Below are 21,126 nucleotides of genomic sequence, written 5' to 3'. Positions count from 1 at the left end.
ACAGCTATTGTTGTGGTGTTACAGGTGTATGTTTGAGGGACTATGAGAGTCAGTCCTAGCAGTCAGTGATTTTTAAATGCTTATTGATTCCAGAGAAAGAAGTTTGACCTTATTAGACCTCCTGATTAATTTTTTAGTAATATAGCAGCTATTCAAGGACAGACTACATTTTTCAATGTTAGTTTCAGGACTAGTTCTCTTGGAATGGTAGAATAAATTCTGCTTTGGGAGGATGGATTAATGATTGCTGTGAAATGGGACTTTATAGGTAAACATAAGTCCAATTAAAGTGAGGTAGTGAAGACAGCTAGAAAATGTGAACAGACGAAAGATTTTTTTTTTTAGTTTGCGGACAAAACATATTGTGAAATGAAGAAAAGTCAAGTTTGGGTGGGAGGTTGTCCTGGTTTCAGCTGGGCTAGAGTTAATTTTCTTCATAGTAGCTAGTATGGGACTATGTTTTGGATTTTTGCTGGAAACAGCGGTGATAATGTGGAGATGTTTTGGCTGTTGCTAAGTAGTGCTTACACAGATCCAGGACTTTTTCAGCTCCCCCTGCTCTGCCGGGTGCACAGGAAGCTGGGAGGGGGCACAGCCGGGACAGCTGACCCCAACTGACCCATGGGATACTCCCCACCATATGATGTCATGCTCAGCGTATAGAGCTGGGGGAAGCAGAAGGAAGGGGGGACATTGGGAGTGATGGCGTTTGTCTTCCCAAGTAACCGTTACACGTGATGGAGCCCTGCTTTCCTGGGATGGCTGAACTCCTGCCTGCCCGTGGGAAGGAGTGAATGAATTCCTTGTTTTGCTTTGCTTCCACATGCAGCTTATGCTTTACCTATTAAACTGTCTTTATCTCAACCCGTGAGTTGCCTCACTTTTACCCTTCCGATTCTCTCCCCCATCCCACCAGGGGGGAGTGAGCGAGCGGCTGCGTGGGGCTTGGTTGCTGACTGGGGCTAAGCCACGACAGTCCTTTTTGGTCCCTAACGTGGGGCACAAAAGGTTTGATATAATGACAGATTTGACTGGAATGTGCTAGACGGAATTTATAGCTGTTATTGCTGTTTAGCTATTAATTGGCAGGCTTCTGTGCTTGCTATGGGGCTTGCCTGACTTACTGTATATAGACACCGTGTGCCTTAAAGTCTAGTGCTCATTAGTGGCGCTTTTTGCTTTCGCTGCTTGCTGTACTGCTGTACTGCTTATCCCCTTACCCTGCCGGGCCTGGGAACATTCTGGTAACAGCCATGGCGATGCGCCTGGGCTGGCAGATGGCCAGGGCCCTGCTGCTGTTTATGTGCTGCTGCACTGGACAGGCTGGAACTCCAGCATGGACTCAAGTCAAAGGGACTGTGACCTGTGGATGAGTCCACGTGGGAGCAGGACACCCCGAAGCATCCGTGCCTGTGTATAAGCCCATGCCAGAGCAGGTATATCTCGAAGCATCTGTCGCCTTGGTTATGTCTGTGCCACAGCAGGTACACCTTGAGGCAACTGTGGCCCAAGGATAAGTCCATGTTGGAGAAGGTACACATCAAAGTGTCTGCGGCTGTAGATAAGTCCGTGCTGCAGCAGGTACACCTTGAAGCATCAGTGGCTGTGCATGAGGTCATGCTGGAGCACCTCAAAGTGCATGGCCATGGATAAGCCCACAACGGAGCAGGCTTACTTCTGGAGGGACTGCAGCTGTGGACAAGGCCATGCTGGAGCAGGTATAGCTCTGAAAGCATTGAGGCCCATGGAGAAGGCCACACTGGAACAGGGGCACCTCAAAGCGACTGTGGCTCTGGATAGGTCTATGCTGCAGCAGGTGTACCCATGAAGAGACTGTGGCTCCTGGGTAAGGCTCCACTTGGAGTAGGTACAACCCTAAAGGACTACAGTCTGTGGGTAAGTCCAAGCCAGAGCAGGGGCAAGGGGAGGAGTTCATTTCAATGTTAAACCTGATAGTTTGGTCCAAATGAACCAGGGGTGGAGATAGTAATGGAAATATCTTTAAATTGTTCTAACCCAGGATCTGAGTTACATGTTATGGAAATTACTATAGCAGAAACCCCTTGTTGCTAGCCAGGCTGGGAGCAAGGGGAGGAGTTCATTGCAATGTTAAATCCTATAACCTGGCCCAAAGGGGCCAGGGGTGGAGACTGTAATGGTTCTACCTTTGAATTGTTGTAACCTGTGATATGAGTTGCACGTTATAGGAATTACTACAGCAGGAACCACCCAAACCAATGGAGGACAAGCCTTTCAAGAAGCAGTGCAGGTACAGCAGTGATCCAACCTGAGCTGGCTTTGGTGCCCAGTAACTCCGCGCAACACACTACCTCTCCTGTCCTGAGTGACCACCAGAAGAGATGGAGCCCAAAGCCATGGACTAAATGATATCTGTGTATTTTATCAAAGGATGGGAAGGGGGGGTGGAGGTTAATAAGGTTGTATTGGATAGTGTGGAACCTGGGCATGATGTAAATGGTATGGAATAAGGGGTGGATACTGTCCTGGTTTCAGCTGAGATAGAGTTAAATTTCTTTGCAGTAGCTAGTATGGGACTATGTTTTCGATTTTTGCTGGAAACAGAGGTTGATCACTTGTGGGAAATTTGGGCTTATTATTGAGCCCATTAACAGGTGCAGTAGAATCTGGAATTATGAAGATGGAAATAGAGTTACAGACATCCTATCTGAATTCAATTTTTGCAGAACTCTGGCTTGTGTTGAGATAAGATGGAAGGCATAAGACAACCTACTGTAGCACTGAAGCTGAATTCTGTAAGTCAGAGACTGTTGACTCAGGCAGCCCTAAAACAGAATACTTAGCTGGTTGCTCCTATTGTAGTTTTCCATAAAGAAATCAATTTCAGAAAATCATTGGTCCTTGCAAACAGTACTGAAGACAGCTGATCATATTTCCCATCTGTGATCTGAGAATCTGAAATGGCAAGGTTTGTTCGCTAGCATTTTTAGCACTCCTTGAAGGAGAATATTAGAGTTGAATTGGAAGCTTGACTCAAAACTTTTAGAGATCAACCATTTCTGACAACAGAATAAACCGGCTACATTGTCCTTTGATGCAGAGCATAGTGATGATATAATCAGATGCATATAGGGGTCTTTATGGCTCTATACTTCAGTGTATTAACATAAAGACCTTTGTCCTTGAATCCTGGGCTAAAAATAGCTACATGAATTCTGAGACTTGCCAAGAAGCAATCCTTTTTGACTGATTTGTGTGGAAGAAAAAAAATGGTGGAATGGCTATCCACATAGACATTTTGAGGATCCTGCCACCAGTACAGGTACAAGCTGATACGGAAAAAGAAACTGAACAGCATGCTGAGGGGAGGGAGCAAAGAGAGGGAAGTCTGAAATAATCAAACATACTTAAATGAAGGGCTCAAAGATGAATTCACACCACAAAAGTGACTAGGGAAGTGACCTGCCTGAAAACAACCAGATTTGACTGCATGGGGGTACTTGAGCAAAACACAAGCAGATTTATCTCAGAAACCACAAGTAATTTCTGCTCATAAAGTAGGCTTGATAAATTTGCTAATCCAAGTTAGAAGGAGGCAGAGGAATACGTGTGCTAATTCTGGGCATCCAGTCCCTCACAGTCCTTCTCCCCAAGTGCACAGAGCAAACTGAATATATGTGTTTGCTTTTTTATGCATCACTGTTACTATCAGTGGCATCGGTGATTACCACTGTAGATAAAGAGAAATATGGTATTCTCTGCCAAGACTTGGTATCTTTGGAGATGGGGGTGCAAGATGTAGGGCCCTGCCAATGATAGATTTACTGATAGATTTAAGATTGTTTAATTCTTTGGCAGTGAGATCCTCATGGGTGATAGTAGAAGAATCCAGAAGACTACAGGACAGCTCACCAAAGTATAAAGTCTGTGCTAATTATTGAGGGTTTTAAAATCATCTGATATCCTAAAGTAACGGTGGGCTTCCTCAACAAAATGAAGGAGGCATTACCAATTTCTGATGATTCCTGGTAAACAAATGAGTATCTGGATGAAAAGAAAGGAATGAATCCTGGTGTAAGAGCTCCGATGCCAGTGATTTTAAAGTGGGTTGCAGTACTGCTGATTCAAAGACAAAGTCAAAGAAGAATGACCATTTGGGGTATTTAGCCTTTTTTCATGGATCATTTGCCAAGATCTTTGGATGCATACTTCACCTAACTGAAAATGTAAAAATCTTGTCTTGATGTAAGGAAGCTATTTTGCTAATAGCAAAAGAAGCTTTTCAAAACAACACACAACACAGAATCTGAGCTCATTACCAGTTGTCAGACCAATTTAAGGGGACACATGAGACTGACAAAATAACTTCTAAAAATATAATGAGTGTAATTATGGGAACAAATAAAGGGAAGCTGATAGTAAAGCATACAAATCACAGTAGGTAGGACTATTAGGCATCTACTCTTGCTTTCTGAGTATCTCAGGACATTTTAGTTATATCCAGATTCTTCTAAATAAAGCACAGTAGAATTAGTTAACTAAAGCATTTCAGTTCTTGGGTGATTACTTTGTGACATATGAAGGTTTGAAACCTCTGAAATAACAGAGAATTGTAATTAATTTTAAACATAAGAATGAGGTCCAACAACCCATGCATCTCTGGAATAACACTCTCCCAAGTACATCAGTGCAGTGGTTTAGTCTATCTGGTATCATACTCGTCTGTGCTCAAACTCAGATGCTTCAAAGGAGAATGAAAACAAACACACCTTCACCTCACAGAGGGTAATTTGGCCATTGTGTACTGGGAAAACCATACCTTTTGAATTCCTACAGCATACCTGATGGAATACTTAAGCCTGACATTACATTACAGTCATTTTCTAGTGCAGAGCTGCAAGCATTACAACAATGTTGAGGGCAGTGGCCACTTTCTTTTATCAACATGAAACAAATTGATTTCTTAGGTGTCAGGTTTAGAGTCTGGAAAGGCTCTACAATGATATTTGCAAAAAGGCTTACCAAATGAGAGAAGACATTTTTTAGCCTGTGGTAGGCTATCGATTTGTTATGAATTCACTCATACAAAAGACAATAGCATCTTGATTGTCAAAGGGACATTTGCATTTTTTAAAAAGGCTGGTTAATAGTATGGAAGAAGGTCAGAACTGTCTCCTGAGTAACCTGAGTATCAATAACACTTTTGGAGATGGAGAGAAGATTCGAATAAACCTGTATGCAGATCTAAAACAAAAGTGAGGATAAGAGAGTTAGGATTGATCTCCAACCCCAGATCCTCATCAGTGAATATAACCTGGGCATGTAGGTTTGTTGAACAGCTGTATTTTCATCCAGGAACATACAAATGCGGAAGAGCCTGTCAGCTGGAACATAAAGACTGAAAAGAAACTTTGGAATAGATTTATGTATTAGGTAAAATGTGCATGGTTTTTCTGCCAATAAGACTCTTATAAACCCCTTGTAACAGGATTATGTATTTTATATTTTATAAATAATTTACTTGCTTTCCCTAATGCGACTCATGTCCATTTTGGGCTGCATATGGCCTGTCTTGAAGCAACAAGCAGTATTTTCCCGTTAGCAATAGTAACTGTATTTTTTAATTTATGTAAACAACTGTCAGGGCAGTTAGCATGGTACTGAAGAAACTTTTAATTCCTACTTATCAAAACTACATTATTAACATCTACTATATACTCACAATGCCTTTGCAGAATTGGATTCTAAAGTATAATCAGTTTGATGGTAAGATGTAAATGTCTAAAAGAGAATAAAGAATAACAATAATTAATAAAAATCTTTAAACCACAATGATGCTTCTAGTGAGAAAAAAGATATCTTCGTGATATCTGGGGAATCTAAAAGAATGTCCAATTATGCTTCTGGCATTTATTTTGTATGCATCCTCCACAGTGCCTATGTTAGGTGAGAGGCTGAATCTTTTTTCTACTCATGTGGTTCTAGGTTGCCCAAACAGCAACCTATCTGGGATTCATCTACCCTACATTAGATATCTGAACTACAGGTAGATACATCCCATAAACCAGGAGCCTTCATTTAGTTGAGACAAATGCCCTGGCACAAAAAAACTCAGCCTGTGCTCTTTCAACCTCTCGGTATTCTTACACTGTCCAGATTCCTTTGGAAAAGACACCCGAGAGGTCTACTCTCATCCTAAGCAATGCAGCTCCCTCTGAAACATCTGAAAATAAAAGCACTGTCATGCTTGCAAGGCACTCGCAAGGACTGCACAATTCAGCATCCTAATTCCTGTCTCCTGTGTTTTCCTTGTGTCACATAGACACCCTCAGCGATTCGGCATAATTGATTTTTGGAATCACACATTCTGCTTTCCTTCAAAGATCCCCATGTCACAGAAGAGAGATGACTGGCTTCTACTGCAGACACTGCTGCAGCGAACCAATTTGCTGTCTTTAAGGGGACATGATCATATGCATGGTAGCCACCTGGTCACCTCTACCAGAATGCCAATCCCATTCCACAGTCAGCTCCAGCAGAAAAAAGAAAGCCTTTTTTCTAATCAGTCACTACTTCAAACACTCCAGCACTCACTGTGGTCAGTTCCCCATTCTCAGCCTCTCGTGGGGCAGAAGCACAGAGAGGAGGATTAGAATTCCCTGAGAGTGGGTGGGAGCTGGAAAGGGAGGAAGACAAAGGAAGGAAAAGGAAAAGCAAGGAGCCAAGGTCACTGGACAGCAGGATTACATAGCTATGTAAATCCTCAACTCTCTCTTCTTTATGGGCACACCACAGGGAAAGAAATAGCATCTCAGACTACCACAAGAATTTTCCTTCAACAATATTCCCACACACAATAAGAACAAACTTTGCACTTCATGACCAGGCATTCTCACATATATCGGAGGAAAACAGTGGTGTCTGTGATGTGACTGGAAATTACTCTGTCTCAAGGAAGGCTGCAAAGATACATCATGGCACTGTGATAGAGCTGGAAACACTCTACCCACTCCATCTCATTTGTGAGAACCACAATGCTGCATCTAGAAGGAGGATGAGGTGTGTGCCATATGAACAGCAAGCAACAAGAGCTGATCTTTCATCAGATCCTTTTCCTCTACATCATTTACTTGTGGTATTTTCTAGCTCTTTAGTTCAGGACCTGTCCTAAGCCTTGCCAAAACAATCAGTGTTTTTGTAGTAGTGGGTGGGCCTCATTTATGGGCTTGTTGACTGAGTCCTGTTTCTGAAATACCTAGGAAAGGGTGAACTTGTAGAGAGTGACAGGATTAAACTCTTCAGAAATACTGGTTGCTTCACAACATGCTATGATTACAGTAGAGACACCTAAATTAGCAGGTCGTTCAACACGAGAGAGGCACTTTTGATATGTATAGATCATTAAACATCCAGATGTTGACACCCATGAAGCAAAGCAGCAGCAGAATGGACAGGGGCAGATAATCAAGATGAAATGGTGACACTTAAAAGATACTTTAAAGTGTTCCATATACCTAAATCAGGGCAGATGATTTCCAGGTTGTGTAACTAATTGTTCATGTTTATTAAGAAATCCGCCTTCTTAATATTGCAGAACTGTGTAGTTAATTTACAGACGTACAGTGCTGACCTGGTAGGATGACGCTTAGTTAATATGCTATTTTAATTTACAGTTTTAAATAATGGTTTCTTTTATTGATTTTAAAAGCCAGGAAATAAATTTAAATAATAGCTTTATTAGTAGAAAATTAATCTGGATGAACTATGTGAGCATATACTCTGCTGTGGGGTCTCAATAGCAGTGAATGCACAGGGAAAGAAGCCTTTCTCCACTGCTACATGCACATAAGGACTATCCCAAATATTGCCTAAATACAGCAGAAAATGAAAATGTATAACAAAATACAGTAGGAAGAAACTCATATTTGAAAGAAACCTTAAAAAACCCCTTACCTTATTTTTAACACAGATTCTGTGAGCAACTTCTTAACTGCTGATTTTTTCTAGTCATAGTAGGTCTGCCTGTAGACTTCCAGAGATATACTTACAGTCACTGTCTCCTCAAAAGCTATCAGAGACCAAAATGTCACTTCATGTCCCATGTCCAGAGAGCAGACATTCAAATCCATGCTACGCTGACAAGCTACAATTGAGTAAGAATCTTCAGAGCTAAATGTGGAGCTAAATATTTAAATTTCCAAAGGATAGGTCTGGCAGTATATTCTAGAACCATCAGTTAATAACATGTACATTAGCAGATGAATTCAAATAAAGGACCATGTTTTTCTTTCCACTCACCCACACAGGAAGCTTTACTAATTCTTTCAAGCCAGTTCCTGCAGCAAATAAGATTTTATTTTTCATTTTTATCCATATACTCCCGAAGTAGTCTGTAAGAAGAAAAGCAGAAAGAATACACATTTGTGTAATTTAAATTTACAAAAGACTATGACTGTATTTATTTCAAATTAATTTTTCTTACAATTGTCACCTTTCTTATACGATATCTACATGTACTTCATTCATATACATTCCCAAGTTAAAGAGAAATCTTTTGACAAGCTCTGCCTAGTGTCTGACAGGCATATCTTTTGCCCTCTCAATCTCACTCCCACTTAAAAAAAAAAAAAAAAGGAAAAAACCACAGGATCTTACAGGATCATTTGCTTTGTTAGCTGGAATCCTTTTGCTTGAGAATCTGGATGTCATGGGGATAGAAGATGAGTCTTTATACAGAAATAAGGAGCACATTTTAAAGAAGGAAGGAAAACTCCTTTATTTTCTTCTAATGACATGTACAAACTTCAATCTACTGACATGGCAGTGTTACCACGTATGATCTCATATGAGGAAGGGTGATACCAGTGTCTTTAATAAAACAATGGCTGAACTAGTTCATCAAATGATCATCTGCTCTAAAATACTAACCATACTGCACGATGTTTGGTGTGATAATGAAATGCCTGGTGGTAATTGTATAAATTTCAGATACAGGAACGTTTCTGAGAAAATAAGCTACTCAGCACTGATAGAGTTTTTAGGAAATACTCCCCATAGGCACGCTGCCACTATGGATGCATGTGCTGTTAGCACTTGCAACCATATGGTTTGAGCAATATTCATGAGGCATGCTCATGCTTCAGCTTTTTGCACATAGGGACATAAAGGAGACCACACCATGTATTCTATAGTCTCCTCAACCCCATAATTCTAGATCTAATCAGCACTATGGGGACCTCTTCCAGAGACAGGAAATGAATAGGCATATGGGATACACATCTGAAGGAACTTTGAACTAAGTAGCCCTTTAGTTTTTCTTTGTCAGTATACACAAAACCCCACACTAATAGTGATAACAAGAAGCATCCCCTTCACATCCAGCACTAAAGTGGAGTTAGCGTGCTCTAAGAGTAAGAGTGCTCTAAGAAACACTATCATTCATAGATGCTTTTACAATGGCATTGTAGGTGGAACTCCAGGGGGCTGCTTGTGGATGTCTGAAGCTTTTCAGTTCTGATTACTATACCTTAATCTCTGAAAGCACTTTCACTCAACCCTGTAGAGGGGCTATTCAGCTGAATAGTCTCTGTAAGGAGTTTTCTGTGCTTTTCATTCCTCTGATACAGAAAGAATGAAAAAAGGAGCTTGTCTAAATAATTTGAACCCATTCAGATGTTTGTCTAAATAATTTGGTCCCACTTATCTGTCTGTTGTTCAACCCAGCCTAGAAACTACAGAGAGTTTAGAAAGAGCACAGATTAATTAATTTCCTAACGCTACTGAAATTCAGATATGACTGAAATTTTGAATGAGTTCCAGACCACTCCACATGGAAGAAGAACAACCATTAGTGCCTTGATCTTTATTTATTTATTTATTTTACTCAGAGCTGTGAAGTTGAGCAAGCCTTCTCCAACTCAAGTACTGAGGACTGCACTTCTGTCAGTGAACCTCCTGAGACAATACTGCTCCAATATTTATTCTGCGGGCAACAGTTTCATTCTGCACAAGAACCAGATGGTTGCTATGTTTTGCCTTGAATTCTCCAAAACTGTTGAGGGTATGTATCAGATCATCTTTTCTTGGAGAGTCACCTCTGGTGAAGCCAATGACTGAGCAAGCAAAATAGAAAATGTGGCAGAAAATAGTAGTGACATTCCATTATTATTATTTTGATCCATGGTTGAATACAGCCTCATTTACCTTTTATATTGTTCTCCGTAACCACATAGCTCAAACACTACTTCTCAAATCTGCTAATGGTGTATCTGTTTTTGTTGACTGTGTATCTAGCATGGATGTAGATGCATTTTATATGCCCTGTATTGGGTGCTGTTTTTCATGTTATGGATTATTCCCTTCTGAAAACTAGCTGTGGCTCTCTTAAACTGTATAATCTGAAAGGGATTGTGAAAATGGACCTACTCATTTCAAAGTCATGAGGAGATATCTCCATGTCTCCAGGTTATCAGCTGCTGCTCCACCAATTTTGCATCATTCGTTGCTGAGGGTGCATTTCATCCCACTGATGACGATGTTAAGCCTATCAGCTCACCTCTGCCAGTTAGACTTTGAACTGTTGACCCTCTGGGGTCAGCCGGTTTTCCATCCGCCTTGTGCTCCAGTCATTCGTTGTATAACAAACACATTGCTAAAGTCAAGGTAAATGATATCTACACTCTTGTCCACCAAGTCAGTCATCTTCTCACTGAAAATGATCAGGTTGGTCAAGCATGATTTTTTCTTGGTAGAACCACGCTCACTGTTTCCAATCACTTTCTCATTCTTTCTGTGACTGGAAATGCCTTCCAGGATGATTTGATCAATAATATTCCTACGGACTAAGGTTAGACAGATTGGCCCATAGTCCTCCCTTGTCTTCCTTCTCTTCTTCTTCAGATGGCTGAGATGTTGTCTTTTCCCCCTGATCACCACAACTATTCAAAGATCATGAAGAATGGCCTTACAATGACATCTGCCAGCTCCCTCAGCAGTCTTAAAGGTATCCTGTCTCATCGTGTGGACTGTGCATGTGCAGCTTATCTAAGTAGTCCCTAATTAGATCTATCGATACTTAACGTAGTAACTCTCTCCCACAAAATTTACTAATGTAAATGGAGACCTTGAAAGAGCGAAGACAGAATTTGTCAATAAAGACTGAGGGAGTAAGGCACTGAATACTTCAGCCTTCTCTTTATCCTTATTCAGTAAATCTCCAGCCTGATCCAGCAGTGGCCACCTTTTTCTTCTTCTTCCTTATGCTGTTGATGCACCTACAGAAGCCTTTCTTGTTACCTTTCTTATCCCTTGCTAGTTTAAATTCCAGCCAAGCTCAGGTTTTCCCAATTCTGTCCCTACATGTCCTTGGTAGCTTGTCCCTGCTTCCATCTCCTGTACACTTTGGATTTGCATTTGAGCTCAATCATTACCTCATGTAGGGTATGTTGCTGGACCTGATTTTGAGTCATGCAGGTCTGTTTACTGCTACAGTGTATTAAAGAGTGCTTCTATTTTAAACATTCAACAGTCCCCCAAGTAAAAAGGCCAGAGGCTCAGCCTGTCTTCCCATTTGGACAGAGTTGTCTCTTGCCTATGCCAGGGGCAGTAACACAAGACTTTTGTGGATCAGCTCTAGTCAGGCTAGGGAAGTTGCAGTGGCCATGAGGCAGAAACTCTCTCTCACAAAGAGCACTGGAAGATTTATTAATGGGTTTCCTTCTCATGCTTCTCCTTGCTGAGTCAGTACGTAAATGGTACTTGGGTATAGTCTTCTGTGAGCCTTCATAAGCCTGACCTCTTTAAAAAGGACCACCAAGGAAACAGCTTCAGTACTATCATTTGACCTCCTCTCATGGCATTGTCAGCATGCCTTTCTATGGTACCTTGATGTTGTTATTTTTAGCAGAAATATTTATCAAATCCTCTTTGGAAATCTTATCTTCTTGCCAGTACCCTTGGCGTGGCTGCCTGCACTGTGCAATAGTTGGACTGGCAGTTATGCCATATTCTGCCTACCTGCTTCTTGTTCTTTGAGGGTAGTATCTCAGCTGCTGCTGAATTTGCAATGATAAGCTTGGTTCTCAAGGCATTACCAGGCTACCTTGTTAGGATCCATCCTCTATGTCACATAAAATGCATCAGCAGGTAAGACTGAGTGCCCAATAAGCCTGATAGCTTCATCTTGCAATCCTGGTCCCGACAAATATTTATCATGGCCTTTGGAGCTGGTGAATTTTACCCAAGAGAGCTTTTCCGTATGATCCATCAGTCTCAGAGCATTTTTGATTGGAACAACAGCTCAAAACTGTAGAAGAAGATCTCTCAAGTTTCATGAACAATTTTGCAGCACATGGCTGTCGTAGTATCCAGGCACTGCTCCACGGAATTTTACAGAGGTGGACTAAGATTGGACTTTTGTATATTTGCCAGGTGTCTCAAGTAGTCACAAAGACATACCATTGTCTGTAGAGTGAATGGCACCTGCTCAGCTGAATTCTACTTTAACAGCCAACTAAAGATGAGCTGCTACCTTGGGAAAAGACTTGATGGGGTTTCCTGAGGCTGAAATAATTAATAAAAGGGTTTTTCTTAATAACAGTTGTGTCCTACTAGGGAATTCCAGGTATTTCCAATATGATGCTGTGATTATAATCTGAAAGTGTGTGCTACAAAAAGCCATGAAGTTGCAAAATAATCTCTCTTTGATGCACTGAAATAGTTGTCGTTATGCCCTTTCAAGTTACTTTCTCTGAGAAAAATCACAGCTATCATGCCATTAAACTTCTAGTCAAACAGAACTGGACAAAAATAATCAAGTTATCTTCCTGTAACAAATGCTAAGGCTGGAAGCCAGGCTTTTCTTATTAGAATCATACTGACAGGGATGCAGGTTAACAATACCTGAAGAATAACAGTTTGCTAACTCTCTTCTTGGTATGTCTGTCCTTCTAAAAATAATAATTTTCAGTCTTATCAGACAAATGAAATGAATAAATATTATTCTACTACTATTATTTCCAAACAGGTACCTTCAGTGATGCCTTACTTGAAATTCCTTTTACTTTATCCCTTAATTATAAAAAAACCCCAACTTAATAACTACTTAAAATATAATATACTTAACAAAGAATAATCTGCTCAATAGTGCTCCCATGACACACTTCTGATAAAGTTTTGATCCAGGTACTTGAAAATATCCATTATCTGTGGGGTTTTTGTAGGTGTAGTAAATGCTTACATCATCCCATGGCAGCCCAGCTGATAATGCTGCATTTATGTATATCAGCATCATAACAGACTGGCGAGGAACAGGTAAGTAAAAATTTCTTAAGCCCCAAAATTGTCTGTCTTCATTATAAACAGCCACTCACACAAAAAAAGCATGGAGAAGCTGCAGCCACTGCAGATCAGCAGCAATGTAATTTCAGATTGGATTGAGTCATAGCTAACAGCCTCTATAGATAAAGAAGCAGTGTCTAGAAAATTTAAGAACTTCACTAAGTTTTCTGTATCTCTTGTTTTATTAAATGTTTCATTATATCCAAGATATAATGGATATAATGGACACCTCAGTAGGTGTCCATGCTGCCAAAGTACTTCATTGTTTTCCACTCTATTAAAAGTAAATGACACAGTGATTAGGTAAATAGTAACTTCTCTTACAGTTTACATCAAGGATGTACATTAAGAAATCAAGATGTTTTGGGATACATTTTCAGCCAATGTAATTAGGAGAGCTTCACTGAAGTTAATTTACAAATTTAAGCTGTGATCTTAAAAATTATTTCATATGGATGCATGAGCTCATGCAGTGAAAGCCACAGACAGTGTGCAGACCTTATTTCAAAACGTTCTTTAAATAAACTTGTTGCTGTCTGGTCATTTCTAGTTCCAAACCCAGCATTACATCAATGAAAAGTAGATCTAAAATAGATTCATCCAGACATTTAATGACGACCATCCATATCTTAAATGTCAAATGAGAACTACAGATAACTTACCTGCACTGGATAGACAGATGAACACCAACATGAATGTATTCCAGTTATTTAACTTTCAGGAAGCTTGTGTTCTGCTCCAAGTTTTAAAAAAATTATTAGCTTCTTGTTTACGAAAATTACCATTTATTAAAAATGTGATTCCATTATCTGTTAGAGCCACATTGGTTACATTGTTATTTAGGCCTTGGGTCAATGCATCTGAGGGAACTTTTATTCCTGTGTAAGCTTTGAATCCATCATTTTTATAGAAAGTTCCAAAATTTTGTAATAAAAATTGCTGTTGTTGGAAAACATGCAGACCATTTAATGGAGAGGTCACTATTTTGGGGGGAACAGAGTGAGATGTAATTTTCCTCGCTAGGAAATTATTGTTTGGTCCTTGGAATTATAAAAGGAGAACAAAGCATCCATGAAATACTGTTTGCTTTTCCTGTATTTCTGCTATGATGTCATCAGAGATTCCAGGTGCATCAACAGTCCATAATCTGGAAATAGAAGAAACACCAGATAAAGAGAGACACTTGAAAGATGAAAACTTCAGTCAGTTGAACTGACTGAAATAAATTCAGGTACATGATTAATGTCACAGGCTGAGAACAACTGCATCGACAGTGAGTGGCACAAAATTATTTCCAAATTCGGTTCCAATTCCAGAAGATAGATGATGAAACTTAATCAGAGAGAAAAAGGTAAAATAATTGCCTGCAGCTGGACTTTAACTTCTAAACTTACAAAACCAGGCATATTCCTATCTCAGTGCTGTCTAGAAACTGTACCTGACTGAAAGATTCAGCTGAGAAGACAGTATCTGCAGTTAAAAATGAATGGTTGTAGCATTATAACTCCATGGAATAATACAGCTTTCACTATTACTGAAGACACGTTCTTCCCACCTTTCCCACAGCCTCCTTTGAGCTACTTGGAATGTGTAGAGAAAAACAGATTAACAAGAATACCAAACCCTGTTGCAGATGATGTTCAGGGCTGCTGATAATTCAGCAAGAGTTGTGTTGTTAAGCCATAAGAGAAAATAGAGCTTAAACGAGATAACCTATGTGTAAGAACAGGCTTATCGTAAATCATGCAGACTAGCAAGCATGACAGCAGAAATAGTAATGAATCTTGGGAATTTCTAAGTCTTTGGGAAGAAGAATTCTTAGTTTGTTACATACTCTGTGTATGTATGCATCACACTGACAGTTACACATGCACCCCTAATGCAGATATTCTAAGCACTGGAAGCAGAAAATGTTAGTATGCTTGGTGATCAACTAACTTAGAGAATCAGGTAAAAAATAATAAATTTTATTATGTAATTTTATATCACAGAATCACAGAATGGCAGGGGTTGGAAGGCACCTCTGGAGATCATCTTGTCCAAACCTCCTGCTTGAGCCAGAGCAGGGGGCACAGGAACGCATCCAGGTGGGGTTTGAATGTCCCCAGGGAAGGGACTCCACAGCCTCCCTGGGCAGCCTGTGCCACTGCTCTGGCACCCGCACAGGGAAGGAGATTTTCCTGTGTTGCACCTTGTGCCCATCGCCCCTTGTCCTGTCACTGGGCACCACTGAAAAGAGTCTAGTCCCATCGTCTTGACACCCGCCCTTCAGATATTTATAAGCATTAATGAGATCCCGCCCCCCCCAGTCTTCTCCAGGCTAAACAAACACAGGTCTCTCAGCCTTTCCTCATGAGAAAGATGCTCCAGTCCTCTGATTATCTTTGTAGCTCTCCGCTGGACTCTCTCCAGTAGTCCTGTCTTTCTTGAACTGGATGCAGTACTCCAGGTGTGGCCTCACTATATGCTTCACTTGCCCATGCTCAGTGTATTCCACTGATTTATGAATTAATTCTACTAATCCATTCATCCATGGGTTCCTTACAGGGATCAGCAATCTGTGTGCTCCTCCCCATTATAGGTACCTAGCATACTGTCACTCTATTAGGATATACATTGATATGAAGACAGCTGTAGTAGCTCTAATACATCAAGTCCAGAGAAAGTTTGAAGTTTAAGATACTTCCTTGATGAACATTCCCAGGAGACAGTGGGTGTGGATAATGCAAGTTAATCAGGACAGAGAAATTATTTTTGTTGCATTTCTATTAATAGTAGCTGCACAGCTTTTCAATATTACTTCCCTAACTTCAGTTGGCATAATACAACTCATTCATCAAATACATAGGATAATGATGGATCTGATGGGGTGCAAAAGTCCAGCATCACTGAAGAAGATGACTTGTTCAAATATCAAGGCCCAAACAGTTCTGTTTCGCTATATCAAGATACAGCAGGGCTGACAGAAACTTAAAAATAAAAAAATTCAGCTCAGTATAAAGCAGACCTGGGAGATATGTAAGCTTTCTAGTTTTGGCTTCTAGAGAAAATGTGGTGCAGGAAAGAGCCTATTCCTATTCTTACAAACTGTTTTGAGTTTCCTGAGAAGCTGCTGCTGAGTTTGAGAGGAGACTTAAGAAGCCTAAGAGCTCTCAGTGGCTGTCTACCAAATACTGAGCAAAACCGTGAGTCTGTCCAATGTTCCAAGAGCAAAAGAAGCTTGTAGCTGAGTTAAGATTGGTCTTGTTTCTTTTTCTCTCATTTCACTGAAAAATATGCCTCCTGAGAAACTGAGTTTAAAATTTCAGTTTTTATACCTTGTTTAGTGATAGTCATCCTGTCCAGTCTGACTAGAATTTGAATTAGTCTGTGGGCTCAGTGCTCTCAAGAGCAGTGTTAAGGAGACTCTTGCATATGATTACTGGATAGAGGTTGTTTCACCCTTAACTTACTTCAGGTTTTTTTTTTTTAATCAACAGATGTATTAACTTCCAGACTTATCTCAGTAAATTAAATATTTAGAAAGGCAAAAATGATGCAAATTCTATCATTGTAGATGTGAACATAAGTGCCACTGACTTAAATAAAAGGTGTTTCCACAAAATAACCAACAATATGTGAGATGATTCAGATGAATCAATAGACTGTCTTCCTTATTTGGAAGAAAAAAGACTGTTAATTTATAAAGCAATTTTATTTTCTTTTACTTCATTATTCTGCACTTCAGTTGTCTAAAAAAGCAGCAGCCAATACGATAGAAAAAAGTAATACCAGATTTCAGGCCATTAAGAAACAATTTACTGAAATTGCCAGAATGCATATGTTCCTATTTCAGGGGGTGGGGTGAATGATGCGATAGAAAAGGCCCATCTCTGGTTAGAGCAACTTTGATATAGAGTGTTGCTATGTTGCCATCTAGTGATAAAATAGAAAAGTGCAATAGATAACGACAGAGAGCAAACCAAACCTACATTAACACTACTACCCGCCCCATTAAGTCATACTCGTTTCTTGCAGTGTAATACATAGCATTAATTACATGCTGAGAGTAAACTCTTTAAAAAAGAAGGTGAAGTCACAAAACAGTAGTGAACTTCTTATAATTGGCATTAAGAGAGTCTGTAAAATGGGTTAGGGTCAGATGGCAAATATGCTGCAGGAAACATCTGCAGTTGAGAACCCCTCGTAAAATGTAAACCCAGAGTCATTCTCACTACCCCATGACAAAATTTAGCTCTGATGTATTTGGATTAGCTTCGCTGAAGGCCTACATAGGATAAAATTTTACAGATCACAAAACTTGTGACAAATACCTTTGCTACGCATAACTCCTCATTTGTTCTCATGACATTATTTACTGGTTTGTTCCATTTTCTCATGAACTCACAATCAATCAATCAAATAAAAACTGCAAATTTTTGTCACTGCTGTCCTGTTGTGTTTTCACAGCACACTGCAAAATATGGAGAATACTACACACTCTTGGAAGTCATTGCCCTCAAATGCAGTAAACAGTGATAAAAGTAGAGCAAATGACAGTATGAGAGTCCTTATGTTAGTTCTAATATTTATTGGTCAAAAATACTAGAAATAACAGCACAGAAGAGTTTCATCAGGGGCTCCAGCACATTAAAAATAGGAATTGAAGGGGATGGCACTGCCTCAGGAAGCTCTTCAAAGGTCAGGTTTGTCTGGATTCATTAATTACATTTTTGTGACTGCCCAGGCTCATCAAAATCTTACCACAATCCCTTTATTTATTTCTAAGAAAATTTACAATAGTTGCTTGTGAAAAGAAAGAAACTCATTCATCCTTTGGAATTCTATACAATGTTCCTAAGAAAAAAAAGCTCCTGTGAATGTCACCTGATGGTGGATGCTGTAGTATGAGGAGGTTCTGGGATCCCTTTTACTTTTCCCTCACCTTCCAACCACTTCCTTGCTATTCTATTTCCTATCCAGAACATGCAAACCCCCTGTCAAAGCATCACTGTAATATAAGCAAGCATTAAAGGAAGGATTAATACTTTGGGTATTATTTTATCACATATGTTTAGAACCATATTACTATGGCCATTGCCCTTCTACAGCTCATCAAGGGTATAGTTGACTTGATTCACAGAAAATGCTGAACAGCAGCATTTTCTTCAGCAACAGGTGAAAGAAAATGTCTAAGATGTGGTACTTTGCACAGACACCTGAACTTTATTCTAAACAAGCTAGCAGAGGCACTGGAAGTAGTTTAATTGACCCTGGATGATACTCTGCCTGAGCTACCTTATTTTTTTATTGTGTTTGAAATATCAGCACATAAAGTAAAAATGTGCCACCCCTACTTAGAAATCTAAAGCAGGGAGAAGAAGAGTATCTGCCCGATATTTTTTTCTAAATGAGAATGAGGTGTTTGATACAATACCTCACATATGTTCTGAACTTCCAGAATGGCATGCCTGAAGAAGGGGATATGTTTAACTCCGAGCTGATACCTACAACTTGACAATTGACTCAAAGACTCAGAGACCATTCCTTACAGCAAAAATTCCTTAAGTGGTTTTGAGTCCAGTCTTGCTTTCTACTCCATGATCTTCTATACATATGAAGTAAAACAATTACATGCAGTGAGCTTTATAGGACTGAGAGAAAGGTCTACTTAACTTTAAGTACTGTGGTGAATGAAACAAAGGGCAGCTAAGCCTGCCTAAGAGATGACAAGCTGTCTTCACAGAAAAGGAAAAATGGCAAAATTATTACTGAAGCACAAAGTTATCTCAAAGCAGGAAAAAGAAGCCCAGATATGGGCCTCTTGTCAACAGCTCTCATCACGGCTCTACTCATCAACAGCTGTTTGTAGAGTCGCAAGTGTAACAATTTTAAATAGCATTCCATTTAAAAAATATAACTAAAATACCATACCTTAATTTTGGATGCTCCTGAGAATAATACTTTTCTTTTTCCAAATAGGTATGAACAACAGGTTCCTGTCCCAAATTCCAAAACAGCCTTCTGAGTATCTGAGAATTCTGTTTAAGTAAAATAAAAGTTATTATTAATTATATTTTTGTCCAACTAGTACAAGGCTGTTTATGACAACATTTCCCTTTTGAAATTCTGAAGTTGGAATAAGCTTTGATATTATAAAATACATTTTCAAACAATGACATACCATTAAAATCATATTTACTCAATCTATTCATTTCAGAATACACAACACTCAGAGCCAAGTTCAGTTTTCTCTGCATTCTTTCCGTAGCAGCAGACAGAAAATAAAAACACTTCCCTAACATCTAGTTATCTAATAACAAAAACGCCTTCACACTGCAATTAATATTCCTACCTTTTCCTGCTGTTTAATTTTAATCTTGAAGACAGTAATGTCAATTTTTAAACAAATGTTAAAATTTTAAAAGATAAAGTGATGGCAATGTAATAATAAAAAAACCCTAAAATAAATTGTGGTGCCGTGCATGCATACCTCATGTCAGGTACTGTACCAATGACCAATTACTTTCTGCCATTTGTTTAGATCAGAAACTCACTCTTAAGGGAATTTCTTGTACATATTAATCCCTGCATATTAATCCATGTGGGATAATTTCTTGAATGAATCTCTGTTCAACTTGTACACCAGGTTGTCACATTTTAGGTGTAAATCAAACCAGTAAATTGACATCCCTGTTTATCACATATCATGACTTCCACAATGCTTTTGCATCAACTTTTTTCTGACAGTTTGCTATGCAGGTGCATGAGGAAATCTGAAAGAGTCTTTGGTTTAACTGTTGCATATTTCTGCCAGCTACAATTTCTGAATATAATTTTCACAAAGGCTAAAATCTGACTGAATCGCTAAAACTTGCTAATTATTCTATCTCTATGAAATAGACAATAGGTTTCACCTCGCTTATTATACCTGTGCTACTACTGCAGTGTTAACAGGAGAGAAAAATCTTGCAAATTTATTTTTCTTAACACAATAAAAGGAAATAAGTAAAGATGTATGCAGGCAGTTTATTTCAGTAAGACACTTCCACTTTCAACAGGTAAATTTTCACAAGACATGCATTTTAAACTTTTTCTTAAGTGGCATCATTTCAATATACTTGTAATGGAAAAATTGCAGTGCGGTTCACTTCAGAAGCATCTGCACTTTCAGGATCATATATCCACAAAATTAACTTCTAACAAGTAAAAAAGAGATACAAGTCGATAGCTTTCTAACAAACACTAATATTCTATCACCGCAATAGCATTTCTTCTTGTGACAACACATATAATATTAACTTAGGCAATGCAAATGCTGCAAGCTGATCTTGTATTCTTTGTTTCTTTTTGATGTGAACAGGCAACAACTACTGAGGGAAGCAACACCTCCTTTTCTCAGAAATAAACAGGGAAAGAATTTTTTGTCTTCTGATGCCATCATACTTCCCTCAGAAGCCCTTCCTCTGTCTCTCTCCATTCTTGTGGGCTCTGCAGCTATATACAGCCTGTTCTGCTGCAGCAAAGGAAGAGGGGTTACTCACTGTTAAAACAAACCAGAACTTGCCTCTTGCCAAGGAAACGTTGCAAAGGTGTTATTTAAATGTGCATCATGTATGCTTCCATGACTGGCACATCGCTGACTGCTCTTTCAGTGGGGAAGAAGGCAAATACCTGGTATTTCCACCTGATGGTACATGCAAGGGGAATAACTATTCGGTGAGGCAGACTCACCACCTTTTCACAAAGTACAGCAGTGTAAGGATGTGCACAGAGGCAGTTACCATAAAACAGCTGACGTGCTGCAAGTTTACATCCTATAGTTCGCAT

The 21,126-nt window shown here is 39.5% G+C and overlaps 1 protein-coding gene across 1 annotated transcript in view; it reads right to left on the bottom strand.

Annotated features, from left to right (window-relative positions):
• Positions 1 to 21,126, bottom strand: part of CATSPERE (catsper channel auxiliary subunit epsilon) — a 29,755-nt gene extending 8,629 nt beyond the window's left edge. The window contains 10 exon segments of the mRNA XM_064445465.1: positions 13,103 to 13,147; positions 13,150 to 13,212; positions 13,214 to 13,348; positions 13,351 to 13,545; positions 13,547 to 13,591; positions 13,980 to 14,093; positions 14,371 to 14,464; positions 19,231 to 19,337; positions 20,418 to 20,495; positions 21,031 to 21,126. Coding sequence (XP_064301535.1) covers positions 13,103 to 13,147; positions 13,150 to 13,212; positions 13,214 to 13,348; positions 13,351 to 13,545; positions 13,547 to 13,591; positions 13,980 to 14,093; positions 14,371 to 14,464; positions 19,231 to 19,337; positions 20,418 to 20,495; positions 21,031 to 21,126 — 972 coding nt within the window.

Source organism: Phalacrocorax carbo, chromosome 3 (assembly GCF_963921805.1).
Source record: "Phalacrocorax carbo chromosome 3, bPhaCar2.1, whole genome shotgun sequence".
Classification (NCBI taxonomy): Eukaryota; Metazoa; Chordata; class Aves; order Suliformes; family Phalacrocoracidae; genus Phalacrocorax; species Phalacrocorax carbo.
This window is presented reverse-complemented; position numbering and strand designations above follow the sequence as displayed.